Source organism: Salvelinus namaycush, chromosome 19 (assembly GCF_016432855.1).
Source record: "Salvelinus namaycush isolate Seneca chromosome 19, SaNama_1.0, whole genome shotgun sequence".
In the NCBI taxonomy this organism is placed as follows: domain Eukaryota; kingdom Metazoa; phylum Chordata; class Actinopteri; order Salmoniformes; family Salmonidae; genus Salvelinus; species Salvelinus namaycush.
In genome coordinates, this window is record NC_052325.1 from 13182300 (window position 1) to 13203916 (window position 21617).

General features: G+C 43.5%; 1 protein-coding gene across 1 annotated transcript in view; it reads left to right on the forward strand.

Annotated features, from left to right (window-relative positions):
• Positions 1–21617, forward strand: part of LOC120064153 (protein dopey-2-like) — a 50781-nt gene that overhangs the window by 1934 nt on the left and 27230 nt on the right. Inside the window, 13 exon segments of the mRNA XM_039014526.1 lie at positions 3881–4055; positions 5169–5350; positions 5535–5705; positions 5843–6032; positions 6392–6490; positions 6699–6822; positions 8196–8299; positions 8512–8623; positions 15393–15513; positions 19396–19573; positions 19683–19754; positions 19867–20070; positions 20658–21001. Coding sequence (XP_038870454.1) covers positions 3918–4055; positions 5169–5350; positions 5535–5705; positions 5843–6032; positions 6392–6490; positions 6699–6822; positions 8196–8299; positions 8512–8623; positions 15393–15513; positions 19396–19573; positions 19683–19754; positions 19867–20070; positions 20658–21001 — 2039 coding nt within the window. The 5' untranslated portion in view covers positions 3881–3917.

Consider the following 21617-nt stretch of genomic DNA (forward strand, 5'->3'; position numbering starts at 1 on the left):
TTCACATGGCATAAAAATCAGGTAGCCTGGCAGGTAGGAGTGTTGGGCCAGTGGATCAAATCCCAGAGCTGACAAGGTAAAAATCTGTAGTTATGCACCTGAGCAAGGCAGTTAACCCACTGTTCCCCAGGCGCCAATGTTGATTAAGGCAGCCCCACGCACCTCTCATTCAGAGGGGTTAGGTTAAATGCGGAAGACACATTTCAATTGAATGCATTCAATTGTATGACTGACTAGGTATCCCCTTTTCTTCTTTACTTCTCTGTCAGGAGAGAACATACCACATTAGCAGAAGTTGCGAGAGTGAGACAGAAAGGAAAGGGGGGAAAAATGAACCTGACTGAAGATGTGTGGATGCGTCAGCAGCTGTAATGAGACTGGCCTTTTCACTAAGTTTGGGGATAGTACTGACCCAGCCTCTTAAAGGAGAGGTTCTGATCCAGAATATGTATTAAAGTGGAGCTCAACCAATCAACCAGTCGACTAATTGGGGTCGGCTCTAGTCCAATGGCCACAGCTGTGATAGAGAATGGTCAATTCACATCTTATCTGTTCTGTTATCTGACCAGAGCTAGACAGACTATAGTCAGTCAGTTCACGTACAGGCTAAAGTCATACTGTGTGTGTGTGTGTGTGTAGGTGTATGTACCAAAGTAGTAAGTCAGTTAATCTTTGTAATGCGTTGAGTTTGGGAGTGATTTGCAGGATTTAGTGGGTGAGGGTGTGTTATTCAAGGTCGGTCAGGAGATGAGGACATGATGTGTAAGTTGCTGTCAACGTCACTTCTGCCTACTCATAAGCCAGGATTCCCCTCTCAGTGATTAAATACTCCTCCTTATAGCTCTTGTCCTCTTTCTCGCTCTCTCTCTCTCTTACTCTCTTACTCCAATTCAAATTAAATCTAATTTTATTTGTCACATGCTTTGTAAACAACAGGTGTGTACTAACAGTGAGATGCTTACTTACGAGCCCTTCCCAACAATGCAGAGAGAAAGAAAATAGAGGAATAATAATAGAAAAGTAAAACCCATAATAAAAGTAATAATCGATAGACAATGAGTAATGATGATCTTGGCTATATACTAGGGGTACCAGTACCGAGTCGATGTGCAGGGGTACGAAGTAATAGATATCTACATATAACTAGGAATGAAGTGACAGATAGTGAAAAAGTAGCAGCAGTGTATGTGATGAGTCAAAAAAGGTTAGTGCAAAAAGGGTCTATGCGGATAGTCCTGGTAGCTAGTTGGTCAAAGTGGCAATATGTAACTTTTTGGGTGACCCGACCAAATTGACATAGAAATGTGAGTTATAGATCTATAATTCCACTTGAAAGCAAGTCTAAGAAGCGGTAGACCTGTTCTATGTGCACTGTTACTGTGCTTCCCCTTAAGTTTTGTTTTTGTGTCTTTTGGTTTTGTACACCAGATGAAACAACAATATTTTTGGTTATGGAAAATATATTTCACAGTGGTTTAAATGGTACAATGATTCTCTACACTATACTAGCTATTTTTGTCACATAAACTGAAATTAGGCAAACTATTAGAGTTTTAGCAACCACAAAATGGCAGCGCGATGTCTGCATAGTGCAACTTGAACTATTTAACTAACTATTTAGCAGTTTTATAGCTTGTGGGTAGAAGCTATTCAGGGTCCTGTTGGTTCCAAACTTGGTGTATCGTTACCGCTTGCCTTGTGGTAGCAGAGAGAACAGTATGACTTGGGTGGCTGGAGTCTTTGACAATTTTTAAGGGCCTTCCTCTGACACCGCCTGGTATAGAGGTCCTGGATGGCAGGGAGTTCGGCCCCAGTAATGGACTAGACCAGTCAAGATTCTCTCAATGGCGCAGCTGCAGAACATTTTGAGGATCTTAAGGTGTTGTTGTGGTGGAAGAGGCATTGTCATGCCCTTTTCATGACTGTGTTGGTGTGTTTGGACCACAATAGATCCTTAGTGATGTGGACACAGGAACTTGATGCTCTCGACCTGCTCCACTACAGCCCCGTCCATGTGAATGGGGGCGTGCTCGGCCCTTCGGGTCACGTAGTCCACCATCAGCTCCTTTGTCGTGCTGACGTTGAGGGACAGGTTGTTGTCCTGGCACCACACTGCCAGGTCTCTGACCTCCCTATATGCTGTTTCATCATCGTCGGTGATCAGGCCTACCACCGTCGTGCCATCGGCAAACTTTCCCGTCTGTCTCTTTGTCAACCTTTCTGTCTACAAAACCCTAAGCTTGTCTGAGATAAAGGTTTAGAGAGAAACAGAGACAGAAATAGGCCTAGATTTAAAGGAGATAGTCCTAGTCAATTATCAAGTCAATCCATGTGTGTGTCGGCGTGTCTGCTCATTTTGTTTCCAGGAAACACTTTGAAGATCAATGTTGTGGAGGAGACAGACAGATAAAGAATGCTAAGGCTGGCAAACAAACAAAAGCAGCCCCTCCTGTCCATTAGAACCCAGACTAGAGATGTTGACCTGAGATGGCCCTAATTTAATCAACCGACTGAGTGTGCCTGTGATCTCACTATCCACACACAGCCTCTAAGACACAGACACAGAGAGCTAGGTTGTTACACATATAGAGGGGAGGGATATGGGTTCTGAGCTTGAGGTGTGCGCCGGTATACCCCAGACAGAGTGATTAGGGTAGAGCATGTATTGGTAGACCACTTTGTCGTTGACATTTACTCTGACTTGGTTACTGGCTGCCATGTTATTGTTGCTCAGCAGCACCATGTTCTCTACTGTTTCCATGGCTCAAGGCATTGAGTTTTATAGTGCTTCCTCACTGTTATTCTGTTAATGGAGGAATTATTTCCAGAGGTAAGCTGACCTGCTACTGTACTGACATGGAGTGACCAGAATGAGACTCCTCCCATGTGGCAGTGCTCGTGTCTTTAACGAAACAACCAGGGAACTCATGATATTGTGTTTTTATAAGCATAATATTGTGTGTGCGTGTGTGTGTTGTCAGGCACGTGTTGGGCAGGCTTGCCCATGTTAAAGCCTCTCTCTCTCTCCCAAAGTGAGTCCAGATGTCTCTGTTGCTCTAATCCTGTCCTGTATGTTAGTCCCTCTCTCTGCTCTATTACATTGGCATAGTACACACACACACACACAAAACAACTATGCCACTGCAGAAGAGCCATCTGATCATAATACAGTTCAACCAAATATTTTTGCTAGCTGAATAAATGGTTTTATTGACTTTAAGCCTGTTTATTGCATATCGAGGATGAGGTTTCCATTTGAGATCTTTCAAAGGACTCGCTATCCCACTGGTTGTCATAGCAAGCGTCTGTGGGCGTTACTTGCTCCAGTATTCACAAATCATCTCAAGAGTAAGAGTGCTCCCATCTTATTCATCATGATTTAAAAGGCTAAATTACTCCTAGATCAGCACTTCTATCTGGAGACTTTGTGAATATGGGCCCTGATGTTTATTCCTCTGGGAGCACGTGTAAATGTGGTAAACAGGAATTCTTCGCCTTGTGTCCTAAATACCAGTTGTCTGTTGTACACACTCCTCCCTCTCCCATCGTTCTCAGAATTCAAGACAGGCCAGGCAGACCAGCACAGAGCAGACCCAATCATGATTGAGCACATTGTGATTCCTGCATGTGTGTGTGTGCACGTATGACTGTAAGCATATCAAACCACGTTTGCAAGAGAAATCCCTCTGCAACATGCTACAAACAGAGATCTGGGTTCAGGGTTGTGTTCATTAGGTTACACCGTATCAAAACATTTCAAGTACATGTAGCCTATTGGACATGATTTTGGTGTAGGGATTAATGTCTGACAACAATTCTCTGTTCTGTCTCCCCCTCTCTCCCTATCCTCCTCTGCTCCCCTTCCTCCCCCTTTCCCCAGACACAGGCTGAGCATGCTGGGGTGTGAGTGAGGCATCATGGATCCCGAGGAGCAGGAGCTGCAGAATGACTACCGTTACCGTAGCTACGCAGCGGTCATCGAGAAAGCCCTGCGGAACTTTGAGTCGTCCAGCGAGTGGGCTGACCTCATCTCCTCTCTGGGCAAACTCAACAAGGTATGGATGGCAAGGCTGGTACAATATATTGAGTCTGGAGGTCAGACATCCAGACACTCTATACTATTGAGTTGCACCCATGGTGTGACAGATGAAATTACTCAGTGGTGCATTCAGTTGTATTTCCATCCTGGTTTGCATTTCCTCAGTGTGTTCGTGTCCTGTCAGAGTAGAAGAGCACTGCTTATTCTTTTGCATTGATGAGTTAGACAGGCCATTGGTCTCTTGATCAGTGTATTGCCATTAGTGTTTTATTAGTTATTTTGTGTATGTTGGTTTGCATTGAGAGTATTTGCATGTGGTAGTGTCAGTTTAACAGTTCTGTAAACAAAGCAGGAATAGTTTTTGCTACTTTCGGCAATTTTAAACTCAACAACATGCATATTATATGTGTGTAAGAGTTGATGGGCGTATGTCTGTGTGTGAGTGACTCTCTGGCTCTGAGCCCAGTCACTACCTGCAGTCACTTATCTGGCCTTGCTGGCATTGCCATGGTTGCATCTGGTTCTATCTGGATCTGGCTCCAGGATCAGTGGACTGGGAGATGGAAATCATTCCCAATCTATCAATTGAGTTTCTAAAAATTATCCTACATCAGTGTTCATTCACTTATCCCCCAATCATTCAATGGAGAGGCTGATAGACTATCCCTTTCACTGAATAATGTATTTACCAAACACATTATTCAAACTCTTATTGACCTATCATATAGTGTGTATAGATTGCTTTTGCAGGCACTCTGTTTCAAGTTTCTCGTAAATTGTTCTACTTCAATAGCCCAGAATACATGGCCTGACTCTCTGTCCCCTGCTCCACCCAAGTGGGACTTTGGACACTAGTAGGTCCCTGCTTTAGGAAGAAGGATGTTTGCTAAGGAGTGTTATGGTAGAATGGCCGTGTGTTGATCTGTGTGTGTCTAGGTGGTATGTGTGAATGAATGAGAATTATTTCAGGCCACTTTAGCATTAATCTGTCAAGTAAACAAAGCAAATTACAAAGTAGCATGGTAATTATACAATAATTACCAATGAATTACGAACTTCATTGATATTCATTAAAACACATACCACTAACACGCACCACTGGCATATCTTTCACTGTCTGTCCCCCTAGGCCCTGCAAAGTAACCTGCGCTACTCTCTGCTGCCCCAGAGGCTGATCATTGGGAAGCGTCTGGCCCAGTGTCTGCACCCGGCCCTGCCCAGTGGAGTGCACCTCAAGGCCTTAGAGACCTATGAGATCATCTTCAAGATCATCGGCACCAAATGGCTGGCCAAGGACCTCTTCATCTACAGGTGTGGGACTCGTGCGAACCAGTCTAACCCATTTTGTGTGTGTGCATGTACATGCCTCTCTATTGTCCTGATTTGTTTGAAGGCCTATTGAACAATGTTAGTGTGTTTTGGGGGGATTTGTGTGTTGTTCACCTGTACTGTATGAGTTAGTGTGTTGTATTGATCTCTGTCGTGTGTGTTTTAGCTCAGGACTGTTCCCGTTGCTGGGCCATGCTGCGATGGCGGTGAAGCCAGCCCTGTTGACGCTGTATGAGCGCTACTACCTCCCTCTACAGAGGGCCTTACTGCCCAGCCTACAGGCCTTCATCACTGGACTACTGCCTGGCCTGGAGGAGGGAGCTGATGTCTACGACAGGTACACACACACGCACACATGTACCTGTGTATCTAAACAGAGCTAAAAATAGCTCCCATAAATATTTGCATAATATAACATATCCTCTTCCTTTTCCCACTATCTTAAACTTTGATCTCTCTCCCTTCTCTGTCCAGGACGGATGCGTTGCTACTGAGGCTGTCTCTGTTAGTGGGCCAGCAAGTGTTCTATGGTGCTCTGTGGGGCAGTGTGTTGGTCAGCCCTCTGGTCCGGCTACCCGCCTCTCTCTTCATCGTCACACACTTCGACCGCTTCACCCCACCGCGCCAGCAGAGATGCATGCTGGGCTATAACAACCGCTTGGTGGTGAGTTGATGTGTGTTTCCACATGTTAATATGAGTATGAGTGTCGGGATGTGTCTGCCATGTTGGATATGTTGTAGAACCTCTCTCTCCCTCTAGTGGTTAGAGCGTTGGGCCAGTAACCGAAAGGTTGCTGGATCGAATCCCCGAGCTGACAAGGTAAAAATCTGTCATTCTGCCCCTGAGCAAGGCAGTTAACCCACTGTTCCCCGGGCGCCGAAGACGTGGATGTCGATTAAGGCAGCTCCCCACACCTCTCAGATTCAGAGGGGTTGGGTTAAATGCGGAAGACACATTTCAGTTGAAGGCATTCAGTTGTACAACTGACTAGGTATCTCCCTTTACTTTCCTCTCTCTTCCAGATGAAGGCGTTGTGTCTGTCTCTGCAGGACTCTAATGTTCTGGTGCAGAGGAACATGTTGGAGATCCTGCTATACTTCTTCTCCTTGGCCACCTGCCTGGTGAGTAACTTTTCCTCCTCCTCACCTCCTTCACCACCTCACCTTTTTCAGCTTATCCACCCTGTCCTGCTCCTCCACTTCCCCTCGCTCCTCCTCCAACTCTTCCTTCTCTGCCTCTCTATCTTCATCCGCTACTGTTTCCTTCTCCCTCTTCATTAACTCCTTCTTCCTCCTCCCGGTGCCCCCTCTGTACCTGTTGTTCTCTCAGGACCCAACAGAAGGCAGTATTCCTATGACCAGGGAGGACACGATCACAGTGGTGTCTGCTGCTTCCCTCACGCTTCTCCGCAGAGACATGTCCCTCAACAGACGCCTCTACGGCTGGCTGCTAGGTAGCTACTGTGGATAGACATGCACCACACACACACACACCCACATGCAATGAAGTTATGGCTTTGAGTCCTAGTCTAGCAATAGGCCTGAATATAGTTCACCGTGTAGCTAATAATAGCTTTAGTTGCTTTAGTAGCTAATGTCGTTAAGGTCTAGGTAATACATTTATCCATATAGCTTCAATTATTTTCCCCTTGCATTAAAGAGACAAAAATGTATGCCTTGTTATTATACAGTGTCTTCAAAAAGTATTCATACCCCTTGACTTATTCAATATTTTGTTGTGTTACAGCCAGAATTCAAAATGTATTAAAAAAGTATTTATTTTCTACACACAAAACATGTTTTTAGAAATGTTTACAAATGTATTGAAAATGAAATAGAGATCTCATTTACATAAGTATTCACACCCCTGAGTCAATACTTTGTAGAAGCACCTTTGGCAGCGATTACAGCTGTCTTTCTGGGTAAGTCTCTTAGAGCTTTCCACACCTGGATTGGGCAACATTTGCTCATTATTCTTTTCAAAATTCTTCAAGCTCTTTCAAATTGGTTGTTGATCATTGCTAGATAAACATTTTCAGATCTTGCCATAGATTTTCAAGTAGATTTAAGTCAAAACTGTAACTCGGCCACTCCAGAACATTCACTGTCTTCTTGGTAAGCAACTAGTGTAGATTTGACCTTGTGTTTTAGGTTATTATCCTTCTGAAAGGTGGATTCATCTCCCAGTGTCTGGTGGAAAGCAGACTGAACCAGGTTTTCTGCTAGGATTTTGCCTGTGCTTAGCTCCATTCAATGTATTTTTTATCCTGAAAAACTCCCCAGTCCATGACGGTTGCAAGCATACCCATAACATGATACAGCCACCACTTTGCTTGAAAATATGGAGAATTGTACTCAGTAATGTGTTGTATTGGATTTGCCCCAAACATAACACTTTGTATTAAGGACAAAAAAATGTGCCTTGTTACAAACAGGATACATGTTTTGGAATTAGTTTAGTCAATTAGTTTAGTATTGTGGAGTAACTACAATGTTGTTGATCCATCCTCACCCTTGGCATCATGGCGAAATACCTGAGCGGTTTCCTTCCTCTCTGGCAACTGAATTAGGAAGGAAGCCTGTATCTTTGTAGTGACTTGATGTATTTATACACCATCCAGTGTTATTAGTAGTTCATTAGTAAACATTTTGAAAAGCATAATTCCACTTTATGGGGTGTTGTGTGTTTTTTTTTTTTTTTTTTTAAGCAATTTTCTTTTTAGGCTGTAACAACAAAATGTTGAAAAAGTCAAGGGGTGTGAATACTTTCTGAAGGCACTGTAAATTACTATCTGTCAGTGTGTGTGTGTGTGTTGCTGTTCGCCAGGCACAGACATTAAGGGGGGTATGATTGCAGCAGACCCTGACATCTCCATGGAGGAACACACAGCCTTCTACTTCAACACCCACTCCAGAGAACTCCTAGTGCAGGTCAGACACACTAACACTACTGTTGAGCAGTTATATAAATCATACTGTTACAGAGGATTAAACCTCACAAAGGACTTCTCGAAAAACACCTGCCCTTTAAATGCAAGTCACTCATTCAAATACGAAAACATAGAAACAATGTGACCTTGGATTCAGTCAATACCTGGTGGTGTAACCTTGTGTATGTATGTACTCTGTTTCTCTGTACTTAGGCTTTGATCAACATCCTGAATCAGAAGGATGTGGAGGCAGACCCGGAGAGCGTGATTGGTTATCTCCGACCCTTCCGCATCATCATCAGCCTCATGGATAAGCCAGAGATAGGTAGTCACACACACCTCCCCTCCTTCAGGCCTAAACACACACACACACACACACACACACACACACACACCTCCCCTTCCTTACATTTTACTTTTTAGTAATTTAGCAGACCCTCTTATCAAAAGCGACTTACATTTAGTGCATTCATCTGCAGATAGCTAGGTGAGACAACCACATATCACAGTCATAGTTTGGAGGGCCAAGAGACCAGAGGTGGCAGAAGAGTGCTCGGGTTGGGGTGTAGGGTTTGAGCATAGCCTAAAGGTATGGAGGGGCAGTTCCTGTTGCTGCTTCGTAGGCAAGTACCATGGTCTTGTAGTGGATGCGAGCTTCGACTGGAAGCCAGTGGATTGTGCGGAAGAGCGGGGTGACATGGGAGAACTTTGGAAGGTTGAACACCAGGTGGGCAGCAGCGTTCTGGATCATTTGCAGGGGTTTGATGGCACAAGTGAGGAGCCCAGCCAACAGCAAGTTACAGTAGTCCAAACGGGAGATGACAAGTGCCTGGAAAAGGACTTGCGGCGCTTCCTATGTGTGATAGGCTCATACTCTATGGATGGTTGTAGAGCATGAACCTGCAGGATGCGAGTCACTGCTTTGATGTTGTCCAGGGTCACGCCAAGGTTCTTTGCACTCTGATAGGGGGACACCATGGAGTTGTCAAAGGGGGGGTGTATCTGCCAGGCATGCAGAGATGTGTGTCACCACCTGGTGCAGACACAGATCCTCTCCACGTCACCTGGTAGAAGCAGCCTGCCAGGTAGGATGCAATCCAAGAGTGTGCAGAGCCTGAGACGCCTAGCCTGAGAAAGTGGAGAGGAGGTCTGATGGTTCATGGTGTCAAAGGCAGTGGATAGATCTAGGAGGATGAGAGAGGAGAGTCAGCTTTGGCAGTGCAGAGAGCCTCTGTGACACAGAGGAGCAGTCTCGGTTGAGTTACCCATCTTGAAGCCTGACTGGTTAAGGTCAAGAAGATCATTCTGAGAGAGATGGCAAGAGAGTTGGTCAGAGACCGACCGCACACTCAATGTTTTGAAAATAAAATAAAGAATACCGGTCTGTAGTTTTTGACATCAGAGGAGTCATGAGTGTTGCTTTGAGCAGGGGAGCGACTCAGGTGGGACGCAGCCAGTGGTCAGGGATAAGTTGATGAGGAATGGGAGAAGGTCTCAAGAGATATGGAGAGGGGATGGGGTTGAGTGGGCAAGTTGTCTGGCGGCCGGATCTCACTAGTCGCAGGATTTCATCGGGAGAGAGAGGGGATAAAGTGGTCAAGGCGTAGGGTAACTATGTGTGAGTGGGACCAGTGGACTCAATATGCTGAGTGAATGAGGAGCGGATGTCGTCAACCTTCTTTTTAAAGTGGTTGACAAAGTCATCCACGTAGGGGGAGGGTGTGGAGGATTAGGGAGGGAGAAGGTTGAAAAGAGTTTCCTAGGGTTAGAGGCAGAAGCTTGACATTTAGAGTGATTGAAAGTGGAGTTAGCAGTGGATACAGAGGAAGCAAAGGTAGAGAGGAGGGAGTGAAAGGCTGATAGGTCGTCCGGAAGTTTAGTCCCCTTTCCTCCCAAGCCGACCGGGAGGAAAGGGTTAGAGGTTGACCGATACCGATTATTGGAGGACCCAAAAAAGCCCATACCGATTAATCGGCCGATTTTATAATATGTATGTGTGTAATAATGACAATTATTGAACAATGAACAATCAACACTTTTATTTTAACTTAATAAAATACATAAATAAAATCAATTTAGTCTCAAATAAATAATGAAACAAGTTCAATTTGGTTTTAATAATGCACAAACACAGTGTTGGAGAAGAAAGTAGGTGCCATGTAAAAAAAGCTAACGTTTAAGTTCCTTGCTCAGAACATGAGAACATATGAAAGCTTCCTTTTAACATGGTTCGTTTTAACATGAGTCTTCAATATTCCCAGTTAAGAAGTTTTAGGTTGTCGTTATTATAGTAATTATGACTCGCCGACTATTTCTCTCTATACCATTTGTATTTCATATACCTTTGACCATTGGATGTTCTTATAGGCACTTTAGTATTGCCAGCCTAATCTTGGGAGTTGATAGGCTTGAAGTCATAAACAGCACTGTGCATCAAGCATTGCTAAGAGCTGCTGGCAAACGCAGTAAAGTGCTGTTTGAATGAATTCTTACGAGCCTGCTGCTGCTTACCAGCGCTCAGTCAGACTGCTCTATCAAATATCAAATCATATACTTAATTATAATATAATAAACACACAGAAATACGAGCCTTAGGTCATTAATATGGTCAAATCCGAAAACTATCATTTCGAAAACAAAACGTTTATTTTTTCAGTGAAATACGGAACCGTTACGTATTTGGTCGAACGTGTGGCAACCCTAAGTCTAAATATTGCTGTTACATTGCACAACCTTCAATGTTATGTCATAATTATGGCAAATTCTGGCAAATTAATTACAGTCTATGTTAGGAAGAAATGCTCTTCACACAGTTCGCAACGAGCCAGGCGGCCCAAACTGCTGCATATACCCTGACTCTGCTTGCACTGAACGCAAGAGAAGTGACAATTTCTCTAGTTAATACTGCTTGCTAACATGCATTTCGTTTTACTAAATATGCAGGTTTAAAAAAATATATACTTCAGTGTATTGATGTTTATGGTTAGGTACATTTGAGCTTTTGTTAAATCACCACCCGTTTGGCGAAATTGAAGTAGGCTGTGATTCGATGATAAATTAACAGGCACCGCATTTATTATATGCAACGCAGAACAAGCTAATTAACCTAGTAATATCATCAACTATGTGTAGTTAACTAGTGATTATGTTAAGATTGATTGTTTTTTATAAGTTAATGCTAGCAAGCAACTTACCTTGGCTCCTTGCAGCCACAGGTCGTTTTGATGCTGCACTCGCGTAACAGGTGGTCAGCCTGCCATGCAGTCTCCTCGTGGAGTGCAATGTAATCGGCCATAATCGGCATCCAAAAAGGCCGATTACCGATTGTTATGAAAACTTGAAATCGGCCCTAATTAATCGGGCATGCCGATAAATCGGTCGACCTCTAGTGCAAGTCATAGGATGCGGAAAGGGAGGAGAGTTGGGTTGAAGAGGTAGAATCAGGAGACAGGAGGGAGAAGGATTTAGCAGAAGGGAAAGATGAGAGAGTAGTGGGAGAGAGAGTGCAAAGATTGCGATGGCACATGATCATCTGGGTAGGGGCTGTGTAGCTATGGTTGGAGGAAAGGGAGACAGAAAAGGAAACTAAGTAGGGATCAGAGACCTGGAGGGGGATTGCAGTGAGATAAGTAGGCAAACAGCCTCAAGTAAAGATAAGGTCAAGCATATTGCCTGCCTTGTGAGTGGGAGGGGACTGGGAAAGGGTGAGGTCAAAAGAGGCAAGGAGGGGAAAGAGAGAGTTGGAAAGAAATGAGGTTGAAGTCGCCAAGTACGAAGAGCGGTGAGCCATCGTCAGGAAATTAGCTTAATCAAGGTGTCAAGCTCATTGAGGAACTATTTAAGGACACCTGGTGGGCAATAGGTGACATCATTGTTAAGCTTGAGTGGACAAGTGACAGTGACCGCATGGAATTTAAATGATAGAAAGTCTCCACTTAGGAGTTATTAGTAGTCCTGTGTGATGACCAGATGCTCTCGAACTATGAAGAGAGAGGAGCTGGAGTAGCAGTGTTCTCTGGGGGTATCCATGTCTCTGTCAGGGCCAAAAAGTAAAAGGACTGAAGGGCAGCATAGGCTCTGGTAGTTCCAAACGCTGCCAGAGACCAGGGTTGTGCGTGCAGGGTACACCAAATTAGATGGGTTGTAGCCAAGGGGTGGGGAGCATCTGTAAAGCCTCCAGGAAGAGGAGCGAACAGGTATAGAAAACACACACACACATATTGTAGTTGTCAAAGCTACAAAAGAGCAAAATGAGATCTGAAAATAACCAAATAAGATACTTAAGTGAGATAGTGGTGTGGATGGAGCCTTCCTCTCTTTCCTTCCTCGAACAACTCAGCAGAACCGTTTTTGTTTCGGTGACAATCTTCGTTTTGCGACTAGACCGCCGCTTAGAAATCAGGGGAGTCTGAAGTACTAATACTAATTGCTTGCAAAGGTGAAGAGCACACATCCTGGTACTAATTTCTGACTGCTGAGGAGAGGAAAAACCACTCCCCCTCCAATACAGCCACTGATTATGAAAACAACAAGAGTCACAAATTGCCTTGCCCCTTAATCCTGGTTTATGTGTCAACAATCATCTGCAAGTTATGAGCAGTCAGCAGTTCACACACCAAGTAAGCTACTGGGAAGACAGGCAGCACTTAAAGTAGATGGCCCTAGCTAGCAAAAAGACAGTACTAGACAACAACAGATAAAGAAAAATATTATACTCATCACTCCTGGAGATATCAGGAGTCCTCTAGCTATAGAATGAAGCACACCCTTAGGCCCAAACACACACACCTCCCCTCCCACAGGCCCAAACACACATACCTCACCTCCCTTAAGTCTTCCGAATGCTTCGGTTCGGCTGGTGCCTAGTCGAACGAGTCTGCTCGCATACTCCCTTAAAAGACTGCTTGAAAAACGAGAAAAAAGTGTCAATAGTATTTACTAAAAATAGATAACTCAAGAAATGTCATTAAAGTTTTTGCTGAGGAGATCTTACATCTAACTAAGATGTTTGTTGCAGTACAAGTGAAAGATTTGCATGAAAAATATTTGTCTCTCGTTGAATGACAACATTGAAGAATTGAAGAATTCCTACTATTGACCAACCACCGACGAAGGCGAGTAGACTTCGGCTTACCTAAAAAAAAAAAAAATGTGTGCACGAACAGCCGAAAAAACACTTTCCGAAGACCAAAACGAACAAAAAAACGTCATCATAATATACAGTGCATTCCGAATGTATTCAGATCCCTTGACGTTAAAGCCTTATTCTAAAATGGATTAAATCGTTTTTTTCCCTCATGAATCCTCACACAATACCCCATAATGACAAAGCAAAAACAGGTTTTTATACATTTTTGCAAATTTATAAAATAATATAAATATCGTATTTACATAAGTATTCAGACCCTTTACTGAGTACTTTGTTGAAGAACCTTTGGCATTACACCCGCGAGTCTTCTTGGGTATGATGCTATAAGCTTGGCACACCTGTATTTGGGGTGTTTCTCTCATTCTTCTCTGCAGATCCTCAAGCTCTGTCAGGTTGTGTGGGGAGCGTCGCTGCACAGCTACTCTTAGATCTCTCCAGAGATGTTCGATCGGGTTCAAGTCCGGGCTCTGTCTTGGCTGTGTGCTTAGGGGCGTTGTTCTGTTGGGAGGTGAACCTTCACCCCAGTCTGAGGTCCTGAGCAGGTTTTCATCAAGGATCTCTCTGTACTTTGCTCCGTTCATCTTCCCCTCAATCCTGACTAGTCTCCCAGTCCCTGCCACTGAAAAACATCCCCACAGCATGATGCTGCCACCACCATGCTTCACCATAGGGATGGTGCCAAGTTTCCTCCAGACGTGACGCTTGGCATTCAGGCCAAGGAGTTCAATCTTGTTTCTCATGGTATGAGAGTCTTTAGGTGCCTTTTGGCAAACTCCAAGCGGGCTGTCATGTGCCTTTTACTAAGGAGTGGCTTCCGTCTGGCCACTCTACCATAAAGGCCTGATTGGTGGAGTGCTGCAGAAATGGTTGTCCTTCTGGAAAGTTCTCCCATCTCCACAGAGGAACTGTGGAGGGCTGTCAAAGTGACCATCAGGTTCTTGGTCACCTCCCTGACCAAGGCCCTACTCCCCCGATTGCTCAGTTTGGCCCGGCGGCCAGCTCTTTGAAGAGTCTTTGTGGGTCTAAACTTCTTCCATTTAAGAATGATGGAGGCCACTGTGTTCTTGGGGACCTTCATTCCTGCATAATTGTTTTGTTACCCTTCCCCAGATCAGTGCCTCGACACAATCCTTTCTCGGAGCTCTACGGACAATTCCTTCGACCTCATGGCTTGGTTTTTGCTCTGACATGCACTGTCAACTGTGGGACCTTATATAGACAGGTGTGTGCCTTTCCAAATCATGTCCAATCAATTGAATTTACCACAGATGGACTCTAATCAAGTTGTAGAAACATCTCAAGGATGATCAATGGAAACAGGATGCACCTGAGCTCAATTTCGAGTCTCATAGCAAAAGGTCTGAATACTTATGTAAATAAGGTATCTGTTTTTAGTTTTTAATACATTTGCAAAATTGTCTAAACTTGTTTTTGCTTTGTCAATATGGGGTTTTGTGTGTAGATTGATGAGGGAAAAACAAATATTTAATCTGTTTTAGAATAAGGTTGTAACGTAAGAATATGTGGGAAAAGGGAAGGGGTCTGAATACTTTCCGAATGCACTGTATGCACAAACTGTTTCGGATGGGAAGCATGCAGACACCTTCAGGCCTAAATACACACATCTCCCCTCCCTCAGGCCTTATCTCTCCCCCCCACCCCTTCCCTTCTATCTCTCTTCATCTGTCTCAATCCCTCTGCTCGTAGATAGTGTAGTGGTGATGAAGAAGATGATGATGGTAGTCTCTCTCAGGACCTCTGGTAGTGATGATAATGATGGTAGTCTCTCTAAGGCCCTCTGGTATGGTGTAGTGATGATGATGGTGATGGTTTCTATCAGGTCCTCTGGTGGTGGACAGTGTGTAGTGATGATGATGATGATGGTGGTCTCTATCAGGTCCTCTGGTGGTGGACAGTGTGTAGTGATGATGGTGGTCTCTAACAGGTCCTCTGGTGGTGGGCAGTGTGTTATTGGAGGCAGTGAGAGCGTTCTACAGCTACTGCAGAGAGATGCTGGGAGAGGAGTCTATCACCAGCACTGGCCTGACGGGCAACCAACTAACCAGGTGAGAAGACCGGTGCGGAAGAGATACTGTGCCTTCAGAAAGTATTCACACACCTTGACTTTTTCCACATTTTGTTGTGTTACAAAGTGGGATTAAAATGTATTTAATTGTCATTTTTTGTAAACGATCTACACAGTACTCTAATGTCAAAGTGGAAGAAAAATTATAACATTGGTAAAACATTTATGAAAAATAAAACACTAATGTCTTGATTAGAGAAGTATTCAAACCCCTGAGTCAGTACCTTCGGCAGCAAAAATGTGTTTTTATGGGTAACTCTCTAAGAGCTTTCCACACCTGAATTGTGCAACATTTGCCTATTATTCTTTTCAGAATTCTTTAAGCTCTGTCAAATTTGTTCTTGATCATGGCTAGACAACCATTTTCCGGTCTTACCATAGATTTTCAAGCAAATTTATGTCAGAACTGTAACTCGGCCACTCAGGAACATTCACTTTCTTGGTAAGCAACTCCAGTGTATATTTGACCTTGTGTTTTAAGTTATTGTCCTGCTGAAAGGTGAATTCATCTCCCAGTGTCTTGTGGAAAGCAGACTGAACTAGGTTTTCCTCTAGGATTTTGCCTGTGCTTGGCTCCATTCCATTTATTTTTACCCTGAAAAAACTCCCCTTGCTTCTACATCTGTATTGCTTCCTGTTTTGGGTTTTAGGATGGGTTTCTGTATAAGCACTTTGTGACATCTGCTGATGTAAAAAGGGCTTTATAAATACATTTGATTAATTAACGATTACAAGCATACCTATAACATGATGCTGCTGCCACCACTATGCTTGGAAATATGGAAAGTGGTACTCAGTAATGTGTTGTAATGTTTGGGGCAAATCCAAAACACTTTGTATTCAGGTCAAAAAATGAATTGCTTTGCCACATTTTTTGCAGTATTATTTTAGTGCCTTGTTGCAAACAGGATGCATGTTTTGGAATATTTGTTATTCTTTACAGGCTTCCTTCTTTTCACTCTGTCAATTAGGTTAGTATTGTGGAGTAACTACAATGTTGTTGATCCATCCTCAATTTTCTCCTATCACAGCCATTAAACTTTGTAACTGTTTGAAAGTCACCATTGGCCTCATGGTGAAATCTGAGCGTTTTCCTTCCTCTCTGGCAACTGAATTAGTAAGGACGCCTGCATCTTTGTAGTGACTACGTGTATTGATACACCATCCAAAGTGAACTTATTTAGGCTTCTCATAACAAAGGGTTTGAAAACTTATTTTCTCAAGACATTTCAGCTTTTCACAATTAATTAGCCCGACTAACCGGTGCCCCTGCACGTTGACTCTGTACCGGTACCACCTGTACAGTGGGGCAAAAAAGTATTTAGTCAGCCACCAATTGTGCAAGTTCTCCCACTTAAAAAGATGAGAGAGGCCTGTAATTTTCATCATAGGTACACTTCAACTATGACAGACAAAATTAGAAAAAGAATTCCAGAAAATCACATTGTAGGATTTTTAATGAATTTATTTGCAAATTATGGTGGAAAATAAGTATTTGGTCACCTACAAACAAGCAAGATTTCTGGCTCTCACAGACCTGTAACTTCTTCTTTAAGAGGCTCCTCTGTCCTCCACTCGTTACCTGTATTAATGGCACCTGTTTGAACTTGTTATCAGTATAAAAGACACCTGTCCACAACTTCAAACAGTCACACTCCAAACTCCACTATGGCCAAGACCAAAGAGCTGTCAAAGGACACCAGAAACAAAATTGTAGACCTGCACCAGGTTGGGAAGACTGAATCTGCAATAGGTAAGCAGCTTGGTTTGAAGAAATCAACTGTGGGAGCAATTATTAGGAAATGGAAGACATACAAGACCACTGATAATCTCCCTCGATCTGGGGCTCCACGCAAGATCTCACCCCGTGGGGTCAAAATGATCACAAGAACGGTGAGCAAAAATCCCAGAACCACACAGGGGGACCTAGTGAATGACCTGCAGAGAGCTGGGACCAAAGTAACAAAGCCTACCATCAGTAACACACTACGCCGCCAGGGACTCTGCAAAGGGACCAGGACGACTGATCCGTGTAAAGGAAAGAATGAATGGGGCCATGTATCGTGAGATTTTGAGTGAAAACCTCCTTCCATCAGCAAGGGCATTGAAGATGAAATGTGGCTGGGTCTTTCAGCATGACAATGATCCCAAACACACCGCCCGAAGGAGTGGCTTCGTAAGAAGCATTTCAAGGTCCTGGAGTGGCCTAGCCAGTCTCCAGATCTCATTCCCATAGAAAATCTTTGGAGGGAGTTGAAAGTCCGTGTTGCCCAGCAACAGCCCCAAAACATCACTGCTCTAGAGGAGATCTGCATGGAGGAATGGGCCAAAATACCAGCAACAGTGTGTGAAAACCTTGTGAAGACTTACAGAAAACGTTTGACCTCTGTCATTGCTAACAAAGGGTATATAACAAAGTATTGAGATAAACTTTTGTTATTGACCATATACTTATTTTCCACCATAATTTGCAAATAAATTCATTAAAAATCCTACAATGTGGTTTTCTGGATTTTCTCCCCCTCATTTTTTCTGTCATAGTTGAAGTGTACCTTTACATTACAGGCCTCTCTCATCTTTTTAAGTGGGAGAACTTGCACAATTGGTGGCTGACTAAATACTTTTTTGCCCCACTGTATATAGCCTCGCTACTGTTATTTTCACTGTCCTTTTACTGTTTCTTTACTTATCTATTGTTTACCTAATACCTATTTTTTACTTAAAAATTGCACTGTTCGTTAAGTAAGCATTTCACCTGCTGTATTCGGCGCACGTGACAAATAAACTTTGATTTGAATTACACTGAACAAAAATATAAACTCAACATGTAAAGTGTTGGTTTCATGAGCTGAAATAAAAAAATAACAGAACTTTTCCATATAGTATGCACAAAAAGCTTATTTGGTGGACAGTGTGTAGTGATGCTTATTTTGCTAAAATTTTGTGCACAAATTTGTTTACATCCCGGTTAGTAAGCATTTCTCCTTTGCCAAGATAATCCATCCACCTGACAGGTGTGGAATATCCAGAAGCCGATTAAACAGCATGATCATTACACAGGTGCACCTTGTGCTGGGGACAATAAACGGCCACTTTAAAATGTGCATTTCTGTCACACAGCACAATGCCACAGATGTTTTGAGGGAGTTTGCAATTGGCATGCTGACTGCAGGAATGTCCACCAGAGCTGTTGCCAGAGAATTGGATGTTCATTTCTCTACCATAAACTGCCTCCAACGTCGTTTAAGAGAATATGGCAGAACTTCCGGCCTCACAACCGCAGATCACGTGTAACCATGCCAGCCCAGATCCTCCACATCCGGCTTCTTCAACTGATGGACTAGGAGTATGACTGTCTGTAATAAAGCCCTTTTGTGAGGTAAAACTCATTCTGATTGGCTCTACCTGGCTCCCCAGTCATAGGCCCACCCATTAATGCACCCCTGCCCAGACAAGTGGAATCCACAGATTAGGGCCTAATGATTTTATTTCAATTGACTGACTTCTTTATATGAACTGTAACTCAGTAAACTATTAGACATTGTTCCGTTTACATTTTTGTTCAGTATAATTTGTAAAAAATTCAAAAAACATCTTTCCACTGACATTTTGGGGGTATTGTGGAGGCCAGTGACGCAATCTCAATTTAATCAATTTTAAATTCAGGCTGTAACACAACAACATTTGGAAAAAATCAAGGGTTGTGAATACTTTCTGAAGGCACTGTGAGTGGAGAATAAACTGATATCTAAATGAGTGTTATTTATTGGGAATGGTTGTCCTTATATCCTAACATTTTTCTAAAAAGAGAGTGACATGATAGTGACTTCGAGGATGTATTTGTATTGTGTTGTCTGTGCAGTAAAATAAAAGAAAACAAGAACGCGTCAGAGATCATAAAGACAGTGAACATGCTGGTGAGCTCCATGAACAGTGATTTCCTGTGGGATTACATGACCTGCCACTTCTGCACCTGCCTCAGGTAACACCTCTACTAACCCTTACTGTACCTCCTCTGGAATAGTCATAGTAGCTTTAATGTTATAAAGCATATTTCTCAAACATTGTTTAACTGCTCTCTCTCTCTCTTCCTGTCTCTGTCTCCATAGTGACCTAGCTGACCTGCCGCTACCCACTCTGCAGTATCAGAGTGCCTCTCCTGCTCCCTCTGTCACAGAGATCTCCACACTCATCATATTTCTAATGGATGTTATCCCTCTGGTACTCTCTCTCTCTCTCATTGGTCGGTTTCTCTGTGTCTCTCTCTTTGATTGGTCCGTTTCTCTGTGTCTCTCTCTTTGATTGGTCCGTTTCTCTGTGTCTGGTCCAATAGGAGCTCCATGCTGACATCCAGTCTCAGTTCCTGCCCCAGATGTTGTGTCGCATGCTGAATGCGCTCTGCACCCACATGACTTCCCTGGACTTATTGGAGCTCACGCAAGGCCTGCACGCCTGCTTCAAGGTGCTCAGTAAGATCCAGATGCCCGTGGCTCATATGGACGTGGAGGCACAGGAGGAGAGCTTTGAATATGTTCAGGTCAGAGAGTGTGTGTGTGTGTGTGTGTGTGTGTGTGTGTGTGTGTGTGTGTGTGTGTGTGTGTGTGTGTGTGTGTGTGTGTGTGCAGTGGTTCAGATAAGCTATGACATGTATTGAGAGTAGAAGAAAAATGGGAGTTAAGGATGCAGCATTACAGAGGTACTTCAGAAAGGACATGCCTTTAGGTCAGGATACTGTCTGGGAGGTGATCTGTCTGACCGAGGGATAACATTTCTGGTAGGGTACTATACTACTCTTGTCTTGATCTTAGATCCTGACTGTACACAGGCCGGCCAATCACATGCTTAACATTTCACTGTCCATTCAGATGTAATAGTTTTTTTTGCCAAGGTCTGGAGTCCAGCTGTAACATTGACCTGTCTGTCTGTCACATAGACACAGCTCCCACTGATCTCTAGCTTTGTTCAGTCACTGACTGGACCGTGATGGGATTTCTCCTTGAAAATTAATGGATATTTGAGAAGTTTAAGGACAAGGAGATGGTTCTTTAACAGTCCTTTTAGGTCATATTACACTCTCCCTCAATGGTGATAATCTGGTTGGATCATACATTTTCTACCCTACAGGACGTGGACAAGGAAAGGGATGAGGAGGATAATGATGAAGATGGTGGTAAGGTCAACGGTAACCATGACAACACAGAACCAGAGGAAGAACCTAAACTGAATGGGGACATGGAGCACGAGACTGGTCCAGGAGAGGGAGAAAGCCCCTTCCTGCCCCTTCGGTCTGAAGACAGCGGATTGGGCATCAGCGCCTCGCCGTCAGAGCTGCACTTCCTACCAGGGGCGGGCCTGGGCCCTGAGGAGGCAGGGATTGTGAAAGAGGGCGAGGGCGTGTGGAGGAAGGGGGGCAGTGTGGAGACCATAACCCAGTATCTGCAGGATATCCTGGCCTTCATCACCAGCAGGTAGAGAACACTATCACATCAGGGAAACATAATCATCAACTCTTAACAAACTTTATCTGTCTCTTTCTCTCACTATACTGGATTCGCTAAATGTACAGTAGCCCTTATCCAGCTATCCAGTTAGCTAAACACTAACTGCAACAAACACAAAAGTGCATGTTGTCAGTTACAGTAGTATAGAGCACAGAATATCTTCCACAATAACTGCACTAAATGTATGAAATAAGGAATAAGAGTACTCAATCTAGAGCCAAATATAAAATAAAGTTACTACAATGCAATTGTATGCTTAATATTACTCAGCTAGGTATCCCTAGGGAGAAATAGCATTGAAGCTAATGCAAAGTAACTAACCGCGAACTCAATTATTCATCTTTTACAGAAACATGAAAATGGTGTGATAAACATTTACCTTGTGTTAATAAACAAATGTACTTACAGACATTGTGTCAGACAAGCTTATAAAGAAGGATGTTGAAGGATTGTAACTACTCACACTTGCACATCTTACACATTGCTTCACTTCTAAAATAAAAACATTGCTTCACTTCTGAAACTGCTTCCTGTCACATGACACAAACAGGTCAATTCTAGACTGCTGAACTTAAACTGCCAC